Genomic DNA, 22,223 nt, shown 5'->3' with positions numbered 1-22,223 from the left:
TGTCCTGTAACAGGAGGACCCCTTTGTGATTCAGAAGTACTGGCTCCAGAGTTTTGAGTTTTTCTTGAACACAGCTCAAATGCTGACAGTACACAGTCGCATTGATGCTCTGACCAGGTGGTAGCAGTTTCCGATGCACGGATCCCGCGAGCAGTCCACCAAACACACAGGAGGGCATTCTTCTGGTGCAGTGCTGGTTTCGGATGTTTTGGAACTGATTAATGGGATGCTACCCAATGATGAAGGCGCCGTGGAGCTTCGTACAGGATCCACTTCTCATCATATATCCACATCCTGTCCAGAAATGGCTCCTTTCTAAGACGAGACAGCAAAGAAACACATGCTCGCGTTGCCTTCTGGCTCGGAGTCAAATCATGTGGGACCCATCGACTCAACTTATAGTGCTTCCCAAGTTGACGGAGGTGCTGTCGAATGGTTTCTTCACCCTACACTGAATTGTAGCCCCAGTTCCTCATAAGTGTGGCCACTGTTTGCCTCAATCGCTGCCTGAAGCTCTTCATTTTATATATGTATTAGTCTTTCGGCACGTGGTGCGTCTTCGAGTGTTTCGTCACCGTACTTAAACTTGTTCAACCACCGCTGCACTGTCCGCGTACTCATGACACCTTTACCAAAGACTGGCATATCTTCCGCCCGCTGCAGCGGCATTTGACTCGTACAGGATACACGCGCTTATAACGCTATATGGAGGTCCCATTTTCACTCTGTCCTAATGCAAGTTCACGGTGTAACTGAACTACCACAACCAGGTAGTATGTTGGATATACCCACACCAACAACTGATCTTCGCCTTATCTCCATTCGCATTCAACTCACGGTGTGAGGGCCAATTGAACACAGATCTCCACAAAAAGCGACAGAATTTTCTTGTTTACCTTTATAATAGTGGAAGCAATCCACATCCCTAATGTATTTCAATTTTTTTGCTGACATTGCATATAGAATTACTCTCCTCTTTGTTACTTTACAAAATTGTCTACTTCATTATTTCTAGAAATCGAAATATATGCGAGTGTCTGTAGCGCAAAGTGTGTCCCAAGAAAAGCAGATGGGGTTTTTATCTATTCCCTTTGTGAGACAAGGAAATTCCAGTTTCATGTGCACAATAAAACAAAAATGATTAATTAACTACTCAGCCATATAATGTTTTTTCCAGTATATAATTTATATCCAATATTTCAATTGCATCGCTCAGGTATTTTTCGTCAGGGTCACACAGGCTTAAGTCGTTTTTTTCAGGTATAGTCTTCACATTGTTGTCATATCTCAACAGTGGTGAAATAATGAATATTGTGCAATACCGGGTATATCAAAAGTGCGGGGTGATAGGCCAACTCCGTTATGAGTGAAGATATGAATAAATGGGAAGGTGTTGGAAATAAATGGTTTTCAATCTAAAATTGAATTTTTCCAATCCAACCTGCCGTTTGGGCTCCACACTGATAAGGAGTCTATGATAAATAAAAATGCAGTATTTCCAGTTTAATAGTTTGTTCGAATGGAACCGTCTATTATTTACTTAATTACTAAGAACGTGTTAATTTATGTTTTAAGAATACTTTCCACTGAAATCCTTTGCTGTACATGGTCTCGGCTTCGATTTCCGGAAGGAGAGCACAAAAATTTAGTTTCACAATCACCCACTTTCATTAATCATTCGTCTTCTTTAGCCAGAAGACCATAACCATGAGACGTTAAAACAACAATTTCATTTCTTTCTTCTTTCCAGTGAAATCATAGTTGTCGGTTGGTTGCAGATGAAGTTTCTATTTAAGATAATTTCACTGGAAAGGATCCATGAAAACATAAAATAACAGGCTGTTAGTAATTAAGTCGATGCACTAACGTTAAGTTTACACATTTTAATTGTTACAAAGATAATAAACAGAATAATTTATATCTATTGGAACACGTAGATAAACTAGTAGTATCTATAAAACATATATTGAGCAATTTTCATTATTTCACCACTGTCGAAAAAAGAACAATGCAAAGATTGCGAATAAAAAAAGGACTTAAGCCAGCGTGGTCTTAACAAAACATGTATGAGCGGTGCATTTGAAATGCTGTAAATAAATCATATACTGGAAGGAACAGTACTAACAACGTACACATACTGTACTTACAACGTGTTCCATACGCACAATGAGTAATTAGAACATGCATACTTAAACACTATTTTAAGTAGAAATACGGCTTTAAATGTACGTAATTTAATAAAACTTAGTTTTGCCCTATAAAATCAATTTTAGTCAATAAAATCCACTGGGCTGAGTTTTTACAAAAGCCATGAGTTTTTCACAACTTTGAGAGACAAGAGATCTGCTAGCAACGTCAAAATATTTAAGATGAAAATGATGTTTCAGTGGTACAGCATGAGTTGGATTCTACATCAACTCCATAATGACCAGGAGTAACCGAGATCTTTGTTCCAAGTTTCCATTTGTCTACAGAACAGTAATGGGGTACGTTAAACTTACTAATTTGCTCAGAATACGGGAATTTTGCGTATTATCTACCTACTTTAAGATACTTCTATTATATCATAGCATACTAACTCGTTATCCCACCAGTTATTCATACAATAAAATAAAATATTGAATCGTAAAAGAATAGAATGCACATCTACACAGACCGCCAGAGACCATACCAACTCTACCGGAAGGAAGCTAGTTATTAATGTATTAATTTATTCTTTCCCATATCAATTCTCATCTGTATACTACAATGATGAAATCAGTGTTACATACACAATATTAAATTACAACACATATTATGCTCTTAATTAAGCATGTCCTTGTTGTGATTAGTTATAAATGGCAACTCCAGCATGTGCATCATCAATATATTCGCTGTGTCTTTGATACTGATCTATGTATTATTTTGCGAATAGTACACAGCGAAATCCAATATTAAAACAAAAACGTGTCCTAATTATTTTGGGAAAATCGACAAAAGCGCTCGAAGAAAATTCTAAATTCTCATTCAGTCACACTGGACACTATGCCTTGTAAAAGTTTTATTTTGTACTTCATATCACATCTGGTGCTGACAGAAATTGAAACCCAATTGAAAAATTAAGCCACGAAAGACGTCAGTGTTCAACATTCCTTTTCAACACTAATGCTAGGTGAGACAAGACCTATTGCTTAAATGAGATACGGTCCAACTACTTGGGTTTGTATCAAAGAGAAAAATCCTCACCGTACATCCGAGACAACATGAACAGAAAGCATGAACATTAGCTACTGAACTAATAAGATTCGTTCGAAAAGAAAACGAGCACAAAAGGTACGATAGCAGTATTAGTAATGACCTGAAATGTATATGTAAAATAAAAGCAAGGATAGGAATGCCGATGGAAATCTCTAACAAAAAGACAAGTATATTTCATAGGTCGTTAAATAATGAGTTATGGAAAGTCATCAAATGTCTTGTGCTGAGTATTGCACTCTTCGGTTCAGAAATGTGACCATTACGAAAGAAAAAACTACAAAGATTCGAAATACGGCTTTGGAAGCAAAATTAGCTGGGTGAAATAATTAGGGATGTACCGGTAATATCGAACCGATATTGGTATCGGTAATATCGAACAATTAATTTACCTGTTCTGCTGGAGACAGTTCTTCTAGTTTTAGCAGTGTCTAATGACTGGCGTCAGATCCATACGATATTATTTTTATACTGGACGGAACATAGGGTACTCAATATTAATTATCTTCTTTTCGAATATCCCCAATTTCTGTTGGGCAGAAATATCAGTCTTCATGGCAGAGAAAACTAATCTTCACGCTTGGACACTTGAAATCATTTGTCAGAGGAAAAACCAAAGCCTAAAATTCGAAGTTTCTACAATAAAACACTCTCGTAGTCGATTCCTGTTGGCCATACTCATAAAACACTAAAGTAATAACATTCAGTGTTATGTTCAGTGTATTAATGAAAATGTCAGTGTTTTCATTTTTGCATAATACATATTTACATATAATAAACAAAATTAAGTGACATAACCTGTGTATTTGTTTATTTAATTTTGGCTCCTATTTTTGTTGGATCCTTTGTCGAGTTCACTTTCCTTTTGTTGAAAAGCGAAGCTTGTTTACTTGCATTTTGGGTTTCTGTTTATCTTCTGTCAGGTTTCTTTGCCTTCGCTTGCAAGTTGTATGTTATATTTCTTCGATTCAAAACGTCTTTCGTATTTCTTTTATGATGATATAAGTGAATAATCTTCGGCAAAGTTTATTTTGTTTCTTCTCAACACGAAACTACAGATTTAATTCTGATACTCTGCATTTATTTCAAAGCAGTCGCTATTACCTGGTCAAAGACTTATGTCCGTTACGATACATTTACGTTTAATATGTAGATCAGAAGCAGTAACCTGGCGTAGTCATTTAAAAAAAATTACAACTTTATGTTAAGTTGGCAGGACTCTGGTCTTGCGGATTATCTCAAACCTTGTCCCGTGCTTGTTCTTGAATGATGCAAAATTTCAAGCTTTCTTGTCTATTAGCTTAAAAGTTATAATGCGGTTCCAAGATAAATGGCCTACCCTATATATATAAGTGAAAACATTGCTTGCTGATTCATATGAGAATATGACAAAGGTAAAGTGGACAAAGATATAAGCGTCACAGAGAAGCTCACCGAATGCATTTGTTACCCCTTCTTTCGTTTATAACGTCTCTTCCTATACACATGATGTTAGCAAATGCTTAAGTCTCTTTCTTCCAGAAGTCATTTGAAACAAAGCAAGTTTCCATTTCTTTGTTCTCTACTTTATAACATGTGATTACATAGGTACCTAAGGAAGAGCATGTTCAGCTTATGTATAGTTATTCAAAGTACGCAAAACATGATAAGGGGTAACATAATATTCTGGCAGCTAGTCCATACACAATGGGCTACATAATAAGGCTTACTTTTATTTCAGGGTTTTGTTTAAATTTAGTGTATACAGAGTGGCCCAAAAGGTATACAGACCTACATATATAAAACATACAGGACTGTATACCTACTTTTGGGCCATTCTGTATATTAAGCCCAATAACAAATGAATACCTAGAAATAGTAGCAGCGGAAGAAAGCTTTAAAAATGAAGATAAACAGAAACCCAAAATGCAAGTAAACAAGCTTCGCTTTTCAACAAAAGGAAAGTGGACTCGACAAAGGATCCAACAAAAATAGGAGCCAAAATTAAATAAACAAATACACAGGTTATGTCACTTAATTTTGTTTATTATATGTAAATATGTATTATGCAAAAATGAAAACACTGACATTTTCATTAATACACTGAACATAACACTGAATGTTATTACTTTAGTGTTTTATGAGTATGGCCAACAGGAATCGACTACGAGAGTGTTTTATTGTAGAAACTTCGAATTTTAGGCTTTGGTTTTTCCTCTGACAAATGATTTCAAGTGTCCAAGCGTGAAGATTAGTTTTCTCTGCCATGAAGACTGATATTTCTGCCCAACAGAAATTGGGGATATTCGAAAAGAAGATAATTAATATTGAGTACCCTATGTTCCGTCCAGTATAAAAATAATATCGTATGGATCTGACGCCAGTCATTAGACACTGCTAAAACTAGAAGAACTGTCTCCAGCAGAACAAGTAAATTAATTGTTCGCAGCATCCACATCCTTTGAACCAAACTACTGCCCAAAACGTGAAACGAATTAATTTTTCCTGGTCAACTTCTTATACTGGACAATTTAGTACGAGATCTGAACTGCCCTAAGTATCAAATGTAGATGCTTGAGTAGAGACCAAAAGGTGTGAAAGCATTTTAGTGAAGCTGCTGAGGATTGAACTGATTTTAACATTTAACTGAGCCAAACTGCAAATTTCTAATTGCAGTAGTTTTCCAAGATACATTACTAAAAAGAAGCCCTTTATGGATACTAATCTAACACCATGGATTTTACTTGGAGAAGCAACGAGTTATCATTCATCGGCAGCTGAAGGACATGAGTGTGGACAGTACACTTGCAGATAATACTGCTCATATGTGAATTCTCGGGTGTGGGGTGGAGGAGAAGGAGAGGATTTGCTAAGGATTGGACGCCCAAGTTATGTGCCAGAAACTAAAAACATTGCTTATGTTGAGAATCTGGTTATGCACGACAGACAGCAAACCATGGAGGACATGTGCCACAAGATTCTCGCACGACGTCATGCAACCCATACCGACTGACCACCTGAAGCTGAGAAAACATCAGTTCACGCTGGATCCATAGGTAGGTGGACGAGCTGAAAACACCCCGCAAGCCAATTACCAGTGGCCTGCTGGCAAGAAACGGTGCTGCCAATAGACAGTTTAACTTCGTGATCATTATGGATAAAACGTTTATTCCCTGTTCAATTCCGAAACAAAAGTATAGTCAAAACTGGAAACATTTCTCCTCTCCCCTTTCCCGAAATTTCGCACAGTTCCCTCAAACGAAAATCTTCTCTATGCATGTTGTGGCATAAAAGGGGAATAGTTCTAGCTAACTCTGTACCAAAAGGACACAGATCGCTGAGCACAACTGTGTGCAACCTTTGGAGAAAAGACTGCTTGGAAGAAAATCGACCACAACTCGAAAGTTCAAGGTTTCTACTACATTGGCACAATGCACTGTCACTTTAATAGACTTTTTGCAGCACAAACACATCGAATGTCTCCCACAACCTTCCTATCCCCGAGATCCTGCTCCCAGTGGCTTCTGGCCGTTTACTAAGCTCATGGACTCATAAATAGATATTTTTCATCCGGAAATTCCTTCTCAAAAGTGCTATATACAATCCCAAACTGACTTCGTAGATGCTTTTTGAAAGGTGAATACACAGACTGACGGTGTTTGGAGGTGGACAGATTACGGTGAAAGCGACGGGAAATTTTCACACAAATATTGAGCATGGCCGGAAACAACTAAAAACCAGAATACGGACTAAATATTGAAAATGTAAACGGCACGCACATTTGATACCATTGGGTTGAAGTAATATATGTGCAAATTCAGAATTTTCAACAAGATGGTGCAACTATTAGGCGATTTTCGGTGGAATGACCCCAAACGTAGTAACAAATATTACTACACTTATTGTGCAAATTAATAATTTCTAATTTTAACGAATTATATAGATTATTATCCTCTAAACTTACCATTCCTACGATACTAAATTTCGTATCCTCAAAGAAAGATCTTATCAAAGAAATAAGAATAATGAAAATGATGGGATTCTACACATCCATATACAAATTCAAGATACACACTCGAATGTTATGCACACATTTTTCTAATACATTTTACCTGCAAAATTATAGTAAGCATTAAAATGAACTGATGGTGCATTACACCCAAGTACAAGAACTCATATTGCGTTAAAAATAATAGTAATACTTGAGATCTGTATTGATAATACAGCGTGTCCATAAAAATACTATCATACTTTAAAGTGGTATTACGTTGCTTTGGATAATCGTATCTAAATGAAATTTGTCACATTTGAAAGAAAAACTCAATATCTTTCATTATATCTCACAGACATTGAATGAGGGCTCCACGAATGGCGATGCAGACATCAAGATGATATTCCCATTCACGCCACACACGCTTCAATATATCTCATGAAATGGACTGGATACCAGCATTGGTACGAACTTGAATTTCTTGCAGATTTTGAGGCAATGGGTGCACACAATCTTCTACGTAACCCTATAAAAACAAGTCACAGATTGTCAAGACAGGCGACCTCGGCGGCCACTTATAGAAAACATTATCATCATTTCCAGCACGTCTAATTCATCTTCCTGGAAGCCGCCCATTCAGATGTTCCCGAACATGTTAATGCCAGTGAGGAGGTACTCCATCTTGTTGGACAATAAAGTCATTGCCTGCTTCTTCCAATTGCAGAAATAACCAATTAGTGGACATATCAAGATAAGTTGGACCTGTGACAGTGGCCTCTTGAAAGAAAAGTGGGCCATAACACTTGACGTTTCGATACAGCACAAAAGACATTCAATTTAGGGGAATCTCTAACTTCCAAAATGGCATGTGGATTCTCGCTCCCTTAAATCCTAACATTATGCCTGTTCACTTTTCCACTAACGTGGAATGTTGACTCATCACTGAAAATTACTTTTCCTGGCAGTTCTTCATTATTCTCCATTAGTAGTGTTAGTACCATAAAATGTTCACAGATATCTAATCGTTTTACAGCGTCATCAGTTTTCAACTTATGTACTAATTGCAGTTTGTAGGAGTGAAACTTCTGTCGCGTACACAGAATCTTAGATACGGTGGATTTAGGGGTGTTCAACTGCTGACTTTCCCTACGGACAGACTTCTTAGGGCTACGTACAAATGCCTCCCGCACTTGTTTCGCAATTCCCGCATTGACAGATGGTCTCTTCGAATGGTCTTTCCTTTGATGACATATGCAGCCATGATCCACAAAATCACTGCAACACTTCAAAATTGACTTGCATGTAGGAGCCTGATGAAATTTTCGCCTGAAAGCACGCTAAACCTGCTCTAGACTCTGCGTACTATGATTCCAAAACACACCAACCTCGTTCTTGTGGAGTCACCAAACTCCTTAAACCTTATTCTTTAATAACAACACATCACAACGAAAGGAAATAAATTTACGTTAGCACATTAAGGCATAACAGTACAGAAACATAAAAGCTTCCCAAGTGACCTCCAGCAGAAACAGCAACTGCCTACTAAATATCCAACAATAAATTCATATCAACTAATCACAAAGTAAGCATGAGTAAATTTATTTTTTCTGTGTTTGATCCCGTCCATTATTGACATGTACAAAAATATCTGAGTTTTTCTTTTAAATGTGACCAATTTCATTTAAATACGATTATAAAAGAGACGTAATACCACTTAAAAGTATGATAGTATTTTTATGGACACGGTGTATACTGACATCAATACCTACAATATGCATGAATAGTTTTCCAGTTTTCAATTTGAATACTTTTTCACCAATTGGATTATTGAGGACAATAATTCTATTCTTTATGTAACAAGCAAATTCGGTACTACATTATAGATTTCTTTCTTAGCAAAACACTTCTTCCTCATCTAATTTACATTCTTATCTTCATTTCTTTGATACTGTCTACAAAAGATGAACGAAATATTAGGATGACACAAACAATGAATTTAGAGGAAATTAAGATACTATTATATATGATTATCTTGTACCGTCAAGTACTCTGTGACGTTAGGAGCATGAAAAACTACCTTGTTTCTTTCAGTAAGATATGTGAACTAAATACTCACTGGAAAGTTGTTTTTAACTCTTCAGCTTCCCAGGTATAGATACCATACCTGTAATCAAACTGAGTCCCTTTCTGCTTCTTGTTCTTGCGTAAAAGTAGGGAATTAATTTTGCCAGTTCTAAAATCGAACGTCGAAAGATCAATAGACTCGCCTAAATAACGAGCTAGCTGAGGCTTGCTACGAAACTTCTTACCCGACGGGCTGCAAAAAATACAAATCATTTCCGTTAGATTACCACAGAACAAATATTTTGAAATCATCAGCGTTATTTTTCTATACATTAATAACATAAAAGAAATAAAGAAATTTGACCTGGAATAAAATTTTAATATAGGAACAGTTCATAAACATTTTTATGCACCTATAAAGATTCTATGAATGTTGAAATAACTTTAGCAGTCTTCTTGCCGTTTTCATCAATCAATCAATAACTAACAATAATAGAAAGCAAGAACTTTTAATACCTGACTTTACATGAAATTAAATTTAACGAATTCCTTACAAACTGAAACCAAAGTTGCAATCGACTTCAAATCGAATCCACAGCTTTTTTACAGTCCAAAAATTTTCAATTTCATGTTTGGAAGGATTCTGGTCAGTTGTTTCTATTAATTTGAAAATTTCCAAGATTTCAGTTTGTTAGCGAAATTTGCGGCTAATTCCAGGTTTTTTCACGGTATACAAAATCCACGGCTTATTCACGGTTGGGTGGGCACCCTGTATAAACAAAATGCTGCTTTATGCAGCCTCTGAGCCTGGTCGGAAAATTGAGTTGACTATTGAGACTGACTATGTTGAGACCCAGATTTCTGAATGAAACCGTTGAAAACAACATTCTAGCTCTTTTCGAGCTTGCTCTCATCCAGATTTAACACTAGATGTTTAGTTCTAATATACCATTCAAAAACATTTTCTTTGATACGTGAAGACATTTTCCGGAAAAAAAAATGGATTTCCTTGATTTTAAATTCAGAAGTATTTAGACAGTTTGATCAGCCAGAAATCGCTGAATATTGCTCTTTCGTATCTGTAATATATTCCTTTATCCTTGTTCCTATCAGTGCGAGCGTTCCCGGGCTTGATTCCCAGTGGGGGCATTCTGTCGGAAAAGTGTAAAAAGCTTTTTCAGGCCAGTCATTCTGAATGAGGTTTTCCTCATTCACAAATGGCAAATGCCTGGGTGGTACCTAACTTATAGGTCCTAGGTCGCTTGCTTCCTTCTCCAATCCTTTGTTCTTTCCCTTTTCCCAGATTGTGTGCTCGCCAAGGGACGTCATCCGTCATACATAACGGGGTAAATGGCCGTAGATGCCGAAAGCCCAGAAATCTAAATCCTTGTTCCTTAGTATGAATGGGCCATTGCATTGATAAATAATTGATACAAAGCATCATGTACAAAGCTGTTAACAGAACAGTTTTGTAGTCAGTGAAATGACAGAATTTTTATCAACTCAGGCAGTAGAAGTAGATGGTCTAGAGATCCACCGGGATGCCTGCAACTCTGAAACTTCGCTCTCTTATTTCTCACAACTATTAGGACTACGGAAAATTATTTAAAGAAATGCATGGAAGTTAGGGATGACCTGAGACAATTCTTGCAGGGGCAATTATGACAAGGGCATATGTATTTCAGTTTTATACTCAAATCGACAGAATATGTTTTATTTAGAATAACACCTACACAAAACAAGCATAACTCTTTCAAGAAAACTGGTTCTAGTAGTTGTTATAAGCAATAAAAGAAACTACTTGCATCTACCACAAAGGAATTTCATAACACATTGCCTCGAATTAATTTTTAAGCCAGTATTTTTTGAAAATGTTTTTAGTAATGTAATGTTTAATCGCGCTTCAAAATATTATAAAAAATAACCCCATTAGTTATTACAATAAATTACATGATTTACAAGTGGTGCTATAACTCCCCCATTTTCTTATGTTAGGGAGCAATTATGTCAAAGAAGAAAATGTATCAAAACAATGCTTACTGATATTCTATTTAAGGCCTGCTGAATTTGGATGTCTTTTTAGACATCTGTGACATAGATAGCTACCTTACATCTGAAGAACTTTTTTTACGATGTTGATGTAACGAAGGAGATTTTTCCGTCTCTAAATGAACATAAACCATTTATAGCAGAAGCCAGTGAGATGGAAGGAGAAAGTACAAATGTCTTTCTAAGTACAAAGATGAATTTTTCGCAATAGATCTGAACTCAGATTCTGACTGACAAGTCACTAGTTATGTTGTGCCTTTAGCAAGTGTCTTAATGTAGCTGACAATATAGGCTATAGCCCAGGAAATAAAGGGTTTTTGTTGTGAAAAATTCGAGATAAGCTGAATTTTTGCCAGTTGTTAGGACCCAACTAGAGGTGTATTTTCCCAATAGTCCCCCCCTCCCCTTTGTGCTTTCCCCTCCAGCCTCCCTTTAACATCCAATTTGCAAGGTTTTAGATTATCGCTCATATCTCCGTTACTATTGATCCATCTTCAAACTCTTTTTGCAGTCTTCTTCCTTGAACCACGATCTATAAAAAGTCATTCTTAACGATTTTCGCTAGATCTAATACTTTAAGAGATATTCTTAGAAATATGTAAGTTTTTTTTTACGTGTACTTTTTTCCGTTTTGTATATTTTAACTTCCGTGCATTGGATAATTTGCAAAAAGATTCAAATAAAAGTTGTAGATCGCTTCTTTAGCTTTAAAACGATGTATACATTAATATATTTAGAGGTATAGGTACGTGTAAAAGGGCATCTTAAGAGAGTGAAGTGCGCGCTCACCATTATTGCAAACTTCGCAGAGTTGTCGCGACCTCGCTCGCCCCGTTTACCTCGTAGCATAAAATGGGATAGACCCCTACGCAATATCCAAAAATGGGCCCTTTCATTCTTTTTCTGGTTTTGTTGGTCCCCTGAGCCGTAACACTCACGGTCCCTGCCTCAATCCACACTCACTATTGTTCTTGATGAATGATGATCGAAAATATATTTTCTGATTTTGCGGAATGCATTACTCGTATTTTTTTTTAATGTCGCGTATCTTTTTCGTCAGTTTTGGTTCGAGCGGCTTCTGCCCCCAACCCATACGATATAAAGTTGTTCCATTATTCACCACCTATGGACCCGCTGTGTCTCGGACTGACAACCGGTAACTATGAATTAATTGACACTATTATCTATTAAAATTAATCATTATCATTCACAGCATCACGTACCTCTCACCCACTGCCAGCTAATGTTACAATTTTTCTGTTCCTATACATATTATGTTCATTATTCGTTTCCTGACTTTTGTTTACACATTATCCTATCAATAATTCATATATACAATTTATGTCTATATTGAAGGCAGTTAACAATATTTACAATATATAAATGCTGTTATTCACAATCAATCAATTTCGTCTTGATCTTTATCCATGGTTGCTGCGTTGTGACATGACTGCGTTGTGTTGCTGCATTACAATGTTCGCACATAACTGAACAATTCATATCTGACAACACTTACAATAATTCTCAGTCAGTTTTGCAAGAACATGACACAACATACAACAAATCATCTGGTACAAAAGGCTTTGAAGAGGTAACTGGTTTAAGTACTTTTCTCCCTCCTCCATTTCCTCTTACGGACTCTACTTTCCATTCCCATTCAGTAGCTGACAAATTGGCTCCCAACCATCTCTGTACTCGCAAATAAACCCTTAGTAAGTACTGTTGACATGCTTCTGTTGTTGGAGGTAGTTTAGTCAAATCGAAATTCCATCTCAACTTCGACTTTCTTGTGAGCATAGTAAATTTGAAGTATCGGGCATCATTCTAGTTTGAGTATCTGTTCAGTCCATACAAAGCATTCTGCACTTTTAAGCAATTATTCTTTGAAAATATTGCTCTCGGTAAACATCAAAGCTTGCTTTTTAGCGTCAGACTAGAATTTCAACATTTCTACTGCTTTTTATCTTTCCTAAACCATAAAAGCAAGACGTAGTATCGCAGCCGGTCACTGCATGGGTAAATAAGAGACTTCTAATTTCTTTGTTTTGTTCAGCCAACATTTGAACATTGTAAAATAAGTACTTTGGTTCGACCCTTACCACCTATTTGTTAACAAAAATACGTATTAATTTTTCTTCTTTCTCAGGAGTAAGGGCCACTAAAAGGACCAATAAATTCGTATCGGAGTCTACAACAACTATCTCGATACACTGATTTAGTTTTTCTATGGCAACTTTCACTATATGAACATCAGCATCATCTGGCATGTACACTGATATATCCCTTTTGTCCAATTCTGATGCTACTGCCTGCAACTTTTTTCTTCTTGTTTTCTCTATTTCCTAAAAAGTTTTCTTTGGCTGTTAAATATTTTGTGATATCTTCAAAGTTTATTTTACTTGAAATTTTATTTAGAGCTCTTCTGCTCTTTTACTCGTGTTTAGTGCTCGAATGCTGCGGATATCCATCAAAAATTATAGTAGCTGTTCCTCCATGGTTAGATATTACATAGTGACAATAATTTTTAATTATTTCTCCATATGTGGAATCACTCGGCAATCTCACATAATGAATCAGAAACCCTCCATCGACTACAAATGTTGCATCACTTACATCAATATCTTCTTGCAACCCAACTTGGAATATCTTCATCAATGAGGATTTCGTGCCTTTACGGAGTGACAATTCATCAAAAAGAGACGGCGGTCCAGATGCTAGTTTATGTATTAGATATTCTTTTAATTTGTTTGGATTGTCACAAACACACAATATTTTATTGAAAAGCTGTTGAGGATCGACTGTCACTTCCTTTGACCGAACTTTCGCCTTTTTTCGTTTAGATTGAGTTTTCACCATGTCCCTTCTATGAAGCTGTAAATCGCTGCAACTCCTATTTCATAAGCCTCAACACAGTTGGCAGAATCATCAGACACATATTCAGATGATAAAGAAACAAGTTCTCCAGATAACTTAGTAAACGGATTGTGTTCTGTAAGCTATTTAGTGAACTTTTCCAAATCTGCCTGGTTTCTTTTTCTTCTTGTTTCTCTAATCTCCATATGTTGTTTAGTAAATGTTATAGCGGTTCGCAAAAGCTCTTCAATGGATTTCTAAAGGGACTCAAAAACCGAAAATCAATTTTACAGGCGTTTTTTCAGTTCCCTTGGGACATCGCTCATGCAGTTTTTAAACCTAAATTTTAAGCAGAGCAGGTGTGAGTTTTTAAGCTGCACTCTCTACGTTGGATAGTTTTTGAAATAAAGGCCTCTGGAATTCACTTTCGTACGGATGTGGCGCGTTATACCTCCGAAACTAGTGGCATTTGACCAAGTTTAAGAGAACTTTTTTTTCTTCTTTTGATGTCCCCTACACAGTGGTTGAGAGTTTTAACACTATATATATATTAGAGAACGGCAATAATAGAGAAAACTACACTTCACATACTTGTTGTTTTTGAGTTTTGTTTGTGCTGTCGAAACTTCACGGAAGTGACTAGTCCCTTTTTACAATACGAAGATACCTGGAAATCCAATCTCAGTATTTGAAAATCTTTGAGTATTACGCGCCACGGTTATGCCGGTTAGGCTAAAGGAGACGGTGATGATGAGAGTGAAATGGTGGAATGAAGAAAGTGGAAGGAAACGGAAGAACCCCGAGAAAACCCACAAGCACGATGTTTGTCCACCACAAAGTTCACTTGGCGGGGGCTGGGATCGAACCCTGGACCCCAAGCACCAGAGGTGAACGCTCTACCACTGAGCCACCGCGCCCCCAATCTTAGTATTTGATTTGATAAATTAAAACACATCACATTTTCTGCCTATTACTTTCGATAAATTAAAATACTCCAAGTTTCCATAGTAACAAAGGAATTTCATAGTGAGAAGACGTAATTTAATTGACAAAGTTTAGTTTAGAAGTAAGAAACTAATTGGTACGTTTACTTTTGTGAAATATACTATTTTGACCTTCGTATAACTCGTAACAACTGGTCTGTTTTCAAGAGCTCAGATTTACTAAAAAGATGAAATTAAATAGGCTTTGATCATTGAGTAAAGAGAATCAAGAGAATTTAACATAAAAGCTACATTTAAGTAAACGGTATGTCCAAAATCTATTCTTTCTTACCAAAAATTCTATTTCAGTAAAAATATTAATTAACCATGGGTTGTCCTAATGATCACAAACGGGATCAAAATAACAGAACAGCACTACTTACGATGCAAACCATACGAAACACTCCATTATTACGTTCATATATTAAAGTCGACTAAACAATTCGCAGGGAATGGCTGTCCGGCACCAGTGTTTGTGATACTGGTGAGCGCGCACTTCGCTCTCTTAAGGTGCCCTTTTACACGTTCCCGTACTGCTAAATATATTAATATAATCACCGTTTTAAAGCTAAAGAAGCGACCTACAACTTTTATTTGAAACGTTTTTACAAATTATCGAATACAGAAAAGTTAAAATATAAAAAAAGGAAAAAAGTACTCATAAAAATGTAAAATTTTACATACTTCAACAAATATCTCTTAAAGTATTAGATCTAGCGAAAATTGTTAAGAATGACTTTTTATAGATTGTGGTTCAAGGAAAAAAGATTGCAAAAGGAGTTTGAAGATCGGATGAATAGTAACGGAGATATAAGCGATAATTCAAAACCTTGCAAATTGAGTATTAACGGGGGCTGGAGGGGAAAGCGCAAGGGGAGGAGTGGGGACTTTTGGGAAAATACACCTCTAGTTGGGTCCTAACAACTGGCAAAAATTCAGCTTGTCCCGAATTTTTCCCGACAATCATGGATTTTTTCCTTTTATTTCCTGGGCTACTATTTACATCTTCCAAAATACGCAGGGTGTAATATTCTAAGTAAGTTGAGGTCCAAAGTTATAAAAGTTTTTGAGTTTTCATAGTTCAATTGCTCTTATTTGTTTCTGTAGAATACAGAAACTTATAACGGTCGTTCGTAATGTCTGGTGTTCTAATTGATAACTTCCTTATAAATAAAGATAGGAACGTGAGCTTTTCTGGATAAAGATGTTTCATAAAGAAGTCCTCATTCACCGAATCTCAACCCTTGGACGTGTCCCCCCTCTTATATTATTAAAAATTCAGGAAAGTAAGAAAGTGCGTCCTTCACAAGTACATGCCTCTGGTGGGGGACCTGATAAAAATATATAATTCCTACCCTTAACAGGTCTGTGTGATATTATTATATACCGCAAAATTAGATTTAGATTTGACTATGAGTACCTTTATTATTAACACAAAGTTATACCTACAAACAAGCACAATCAGAAGTACAGATAACTGATAGTTTACTGTAAAGACATGAAATTTTAACGCATCCATAATTTGCCATATTACGATCCCGGTGAACTTCCATGTATTTAGTTTTCTCTGCATTTACTTCTAAACCAATGTCGCTGCAAGCGTTTAATAAGACTTCTGCATTTCTTTCTATTGTTCTCCTATCATCCCCTATTAAATTTACATCATCAGCATATGCCATAACCTGGTGAATACAATTCAGCTCTAGGGCCTGGTTGCTATCTTTAATTTTCCTTATAGCGTACTCCGGAACAATGCTGAATAATAATGGCGATAACGCATCTCCTTGTTTCAGGCCATTCTCGACGTGGAAGCTCATGGACAAGAAATCTTCTACTAGGGATTCTTACTTTACTTTGGGATTCTTTTAAACACATTTTAATTAATCAAGCTAGCTTTTTCGGTATTCCGAATTCTGAAAGAATGTTGTACAATGTTTCCCTCCTATCCGAGTCATAAGCCTTTTTGAAACCAATAAACAACTGATGTACTGGGTAATATATTTCCATTTCTTTTCGAGTATTTATCGAATAGTAAATATCTGGTCGATAGCTGATCGATTTTCCTAAATCCACACTGATAATCTCCAATAATTTCATCTGCGTCTGGAATCAATCTTGTTAATAGAACGTTAAGAGAAACGCCTCGATAATTATTACATTCAGTTTTGTCGACTTTCTTGTGAATTGGAACAGTGATTGATTCTTTCCACTCTTTTGTAATGTATTCCATAGTTTTTATCTTACAAAGAGTTTCCTACTGATATGTTGAATTTATGTCGTTAAAAATTCAGAAACCTTCAGAACTGGGTAAACCGTGATGGTGGTTATAAGTCTAGGAAACCGCACGATCAGATGAATAGTCTATTACGCATTTGATACATTAACAGCATTAACAGAAAATTTTGCACTTTCCCGATTCTGAACAAGCTTACGGAACAGTCAGTGCATTATGGAATTCGGAATTTACCTATTTTGCAGATTCTAAGCACCTGGTAGGTAGTAACATTATTACATATGTGATCAATGAATGAAAAATTTGTTCGAAATATTCATACAATGTATATGGAAGTTATAACTTAAAAATTTCAAGAATGTACAGAACCACCCGAAGCCAAGCTCTTGATGTGCAGCCTTTAAGATTATCATATAAATGTATTTCTCTCATGTTTTATTTTTTGTTTCAAAAAGAGGATGTGTGATATATTGAAGCAAAAATACTACATACAATCTTGCTAGTTATTTGTGTATCTTTTTTTTTAAGTACATATTTTTGTGTATAAGAAGTTAAAAAAATATTACATATATATTGGTTAATCCTTTGGAATTCATAATGTAAATATGTTAAAAATTTTAAAAAATTCTTTTCGAAATTCATGGTTTATTTTAGAGGTACTATATTATTATCTCCATCAACCACTAATGAAATGAGTTCTTGTGCTGTAGAGAAGCGAAACAAAGTCTGCTTAATCAATTAAAGCAAAACCCCAAAATTTCCCAAGCAAAAAAGCGAAGCAGAAAAAAGTTTTTCTTTTTCAAAAAACTTGTTTTTTCCCGAGCCCTTGCATCTCTACATGAAGTAGTAACTACTTTACTTAACAAATTTACATACTATAAATACAACTCTTGAAACTCAACGAAAATAATTTATTGGTGGTCTCTCTTTCAACAAATAATGACTGAATTATTGGCTTATCTTAACAAATAGGTAAGACGGACAACAGTCCATTTCGAGAGAAAATCTTGAATTTTCCTTGATATACAGGATAAGCACCACTTTCCCTGTTCTCCAGATTTGTAAAAACCCTGCTTACAATTTGCTGACCATTTTGGTTTTTGTTCCACATCGATAGAACAACTAGGGGCTGAGATACTTCAAATTCGGTAATCCCTTACAATAACATCAATGACGCATCCTCGAAAACAAATATGGCTGCTACTCGAAACCTAGTCACTAAAGTTAAAATAATACTTGTTTTGAACTAACGACATGGCAAGGTAACTGCACATCAAAAGCCAGATTTTTAAAAAAATTGTCAAGCAACATGCATTGGACCACTTAACATGAATTTACCTATTAATGTAGATTGAGGGACATTTTTGGAACTCGAGAGCTTAACAAAAAACACCTGAAATGACAAGGACAATTCTTTTCATGTTCCCTACCTGGGGGAAGTGCGTAGAAAAAAATGTTTTCTGAAGCACTTGGCATAAGTATAATATACATTATACCGAGTTCCGTACAAGTGACGACCTGCCTACAGTATAATGCAGCTATAGATATTGTCATACATCTATTTACAGTTCTTGCAAATCTAAAACTTCTAGTAAAATATTTATATCAGGGTGTAAAAAAAAATCATGATTTAAAAAAAAAATTACTTTTGTTGATTTCTTTTATTTAAATCGACTTTTTTGATTTAAATCAAATCTTTCTCCTCGTATAATACAAGCCGCGAACTGAAGAAAAAGCGATAGGAATTAGTATTAAATGCTAATTATGCCATTTAAGTGAAAGTATTGGAGTTGAATTTTAAATTATATCCAATCATTAACCTATATCAATCCCAAACAATGTTTCTTAACCCTTTTAAATTATGGCTCTTTTTAACGGTAAATTATAGACTTTCAGTCAAGCAGCTACAGCATCATCCCTATTTATCCTAGGATCATGGTACATACATCACTCTCTTTAGAATAGAACTGCTTTTGAAACGGAAACATTCACATTTCCCTATCACGTCCCTGAAGCGGGAAATTTTGAGTAATCGGCATTTTTTAAACTTTTTTTAATTCTGATCCCCTCTGTATTCCCCTGTGTTAACACACAGATCTCAAAATCAACTGGGAAATACTAAGGGATGTACTAAATGTGTGTACAAAATTTCAAGCTTCTATCTTGAGTAGTAAGGGTGAGGAAACTATTTAACAATGAGCTAAGAATATTCCCACAATGCCCCAGACGACCCGGATGTAATATAAAAATTTTCTGACATCCCTATTTATCCTAGGATATTTTCAAACGGTACCCTTCAAATGTCTCCATCATGTATCTGGGGCGGGCAAATTACGAAAAAAGGAATTTTCTGCTACATTTTTAAAAAATTTTTTTACCTCTGTGGACCCTTCCTCCTGTTTTAAGGCAGAGATCTGAAACAAATCTGAAAAATACTGAGGGGTGCACTGAGTAAATGTACAAAATTTCAGTAACCGTTTCCTGAGATATCCCTATCTATCCTAGAAGCATAGTGCGTATATCATTTTCTTTAGAACAGCACAGTCTTTCAAACGATACCATTCATATGTTTCCATCTGAGGCGGGAAAATCACGAAAAAAGCTATTTTTTTTGTTTAAAAAAAATCCTTTTTTAAAACATTTTTGCCCCTCTGGACCCCGCTGTTTCCACGCAGAGATATGAAAACATCTGAAACGAGTGTGCAAAATTTCAGTCTTCTGAATGCAAAATGTAACCCGCCAAAAATAATAATGATACAGATAAGAAAAAATATCTTTTTAAATTTATGACGTCATCACACATTATGCCTCAACGCAGAAAGGCGTGAAAGCATATGTAACGTGTTCTAAAATGCCTGCAGTCTTGAAGAAAACGAAGTAAACGCTAGGGGTCTCGGGTTCAGCGCCTGCTCCCTACAGCCGCCTCTGCTGCTGCCCTAACTCAGCTAGAATTCGTGCTTTTCAGTGACTACCTAGCACAGGTCGGTTCAAATTTTGCACTGTTGTTTTTATGGCTTAGACTGTCAATACGCTGTATTTACACCCAGCCCTCGTAAAATGAATTTCACCTTGTAATGCAACTTCTGCCTTAAGAAAAACTTTGTAAGGTACTAAGAGTGAATTTCTAGATTAAACAAGTTAATATTTTATCAAGTATGTATATTTTTGTATTAATATTATTCATGTGAAACAAAGGCCGGCATTTATTCCGAAGTTGGGCGTCCGCTTTCGCCACGTTTTTTCGCTGTTATCTCCTTTCCACACTTTCTGCGATTTGTTATTAGGTTCATTAATCTGTGCTCTTCACAAACTTTTAAAAGATTTTGCTAGTTATCAACGTATTGCTTCACAAATGTTAAAACTGTTAGTTCATTGCCCTTGTACATTCGCCATATTGATAACATATATGCTCGTTTCTTTCCCACAATGCAACTGTTCAGTTACCTTGCGCCAAGTAGTTCCCTCCACTTGCCGTATAGTCCCATGTTTATAACCGCTTATATATAACAAATAAACAGATTTTTCGAGACTCTTATATATTATCAAACACACAAACGATCAAATTATCCATATCTTTCCTGCAAACTTTAAAAATTTTGCTGGAAACGGACGCCCAACTTTGGAATTTAACCCTAAAGGCCAATCATAGTATTAAAAGTTATACACACTGAACACTATAGAGACATAGTATACAACACAGCTAAAAATTATACTTGTACATAGAAATGGAAGATGCATATGATGATAAGAACCGGACCCTGTTCAAAGGCGGACATCCCCCGTTAAAAAAACACATATTATGTTGGGTACTCCAATTCGTTTATAATAAAGTAGAAAAACCCTTGTACTCAACTAGTGAATAAATATGGAATGAGCTATGCATGTACTTGCTATGAAAAACAAAAAATTACCTGTAATAATAAACATCAATTTTTCCTGCAGACAGCCCAGATTTTCGGATTACTTCTTCTCTTTGCCATCCCTTAGGTAAAGCTGTGCACTCATATCTTCTTCGTTCTACGGACATGCTGAAATTAAAATAATAATATACATTTTATTTGTTTGAATTTTTACATTGTTTTTGCCGGCATATGGTAAAGTAACAGGTGTAAACATCTAACTTGAACTTCATAGTATTAATTACTTGAAAGCAAACTAAAAGTTACCTTCATGATCATTCACTCCTCTTGCACTCAGCTATAATAAATAGAAAACTAACGTTTCAATACACCAAATTTTAAAATATATTCACTCCTTATCGAAAGACGTTTACCCAAGTAACACACAAACACAACATACACATACGATTAGAGCTTTCTCTAGTGTTGCCAAGTCTCTGACTGGACGATTGAAAGTCTACTTGAAATACTACTTAAAACTTTGCCATCAATCTACTTATTAAAATTCCTGTTTTTTTTTTCTTATTATTTTTAAAATGTTTTAATCTACATATAGCAACATTTCGTAATACAGCGCAAATTCTGCGTTTTAGTTTACGATAATAATCATACGAGTTATATATATATATATATATATATATATATATATATATATATATATATATATATATATATATATATATATATATATATATTGAGAGTGAAGATCAAGTTTAGGCATAGCACTTGAAATAATTGTTGAAAAATTTATAATTCTTGCACTAATATTCTTTTTATTGCCCCCCCCCCAAAAAAAAAGATTTACACTGAGTGACTCTGGAATGCTCTTCTTTGCATTGATAAGGTTCAACAGGACAACCAGGTTTAATTGCTAAAACAAATCACAATTCTTTCACGATTTCCGTATACAGTAAATACAGTATTCGGGCATATATCAT

General features: G+C 35.6%; 1 protein-coding gene across 3 annotated transcripts in view; it reads right to left on the bottom strand.

Annotated features, from left to right (window-relative positions):
- Positions 1 to 22,223, bottom strand: part of MBD-like (methyl-CpG-binding domain protein 2) — a 58,662-nt gene that overhangs the window by 30,705 nt on the left and 5,734 nt on the right. Inside the window, exons 1-3 of one of the 3 annotated variants that reach the window (XM_081747719.1) lie at positions 21,553 to 21,711; positions 21,298 to 21,414; positions 9,321 to 9,521 (exon numbers count right to left, since the gene is read on the bottom strand). In XM_081747719.1, coding sequence (XP_081603845.1) covers positions 9,321 to 9,521; positions 21,298 to 21,413 — 317 coding nt within the window. In that variant the 5' untranslated portion in view covers position 21,414; positions 21,553 to 21,711. Of the gene's footprint in view, positions 1 to 9,320; positions 9,522 to 21,297; positions 21,415 to 21,552; positions 21,712 to 22,223 lie in introns of those variants that run through there. The other 2 variants (XM_081747717.1, XM_081747718.1) reach the window with 2 other exon arrangements.

Source organism: Thermobia domestica, unplaced genomic scaffold (genome assembly GCF_964235325.1).
Source record: "Thermobia domestica unplaced genomic scaffold, izTheDome1.hap1.1 HAP1_SCAFFOLD_518, whole genome shotgun sequence".
Classification (NCBI taxonomy): domain Eukaryota; kingdom Metazoa; phylum Arthropoda; class Insecta; order Zygentoma; family Lepismatidae; genus Thermobia; species Thermobia domestica.
Note: the sequence above shows the minus strand (reverse complement) of the source record. Positions and strands in the feature narration are given on the sequence as shown.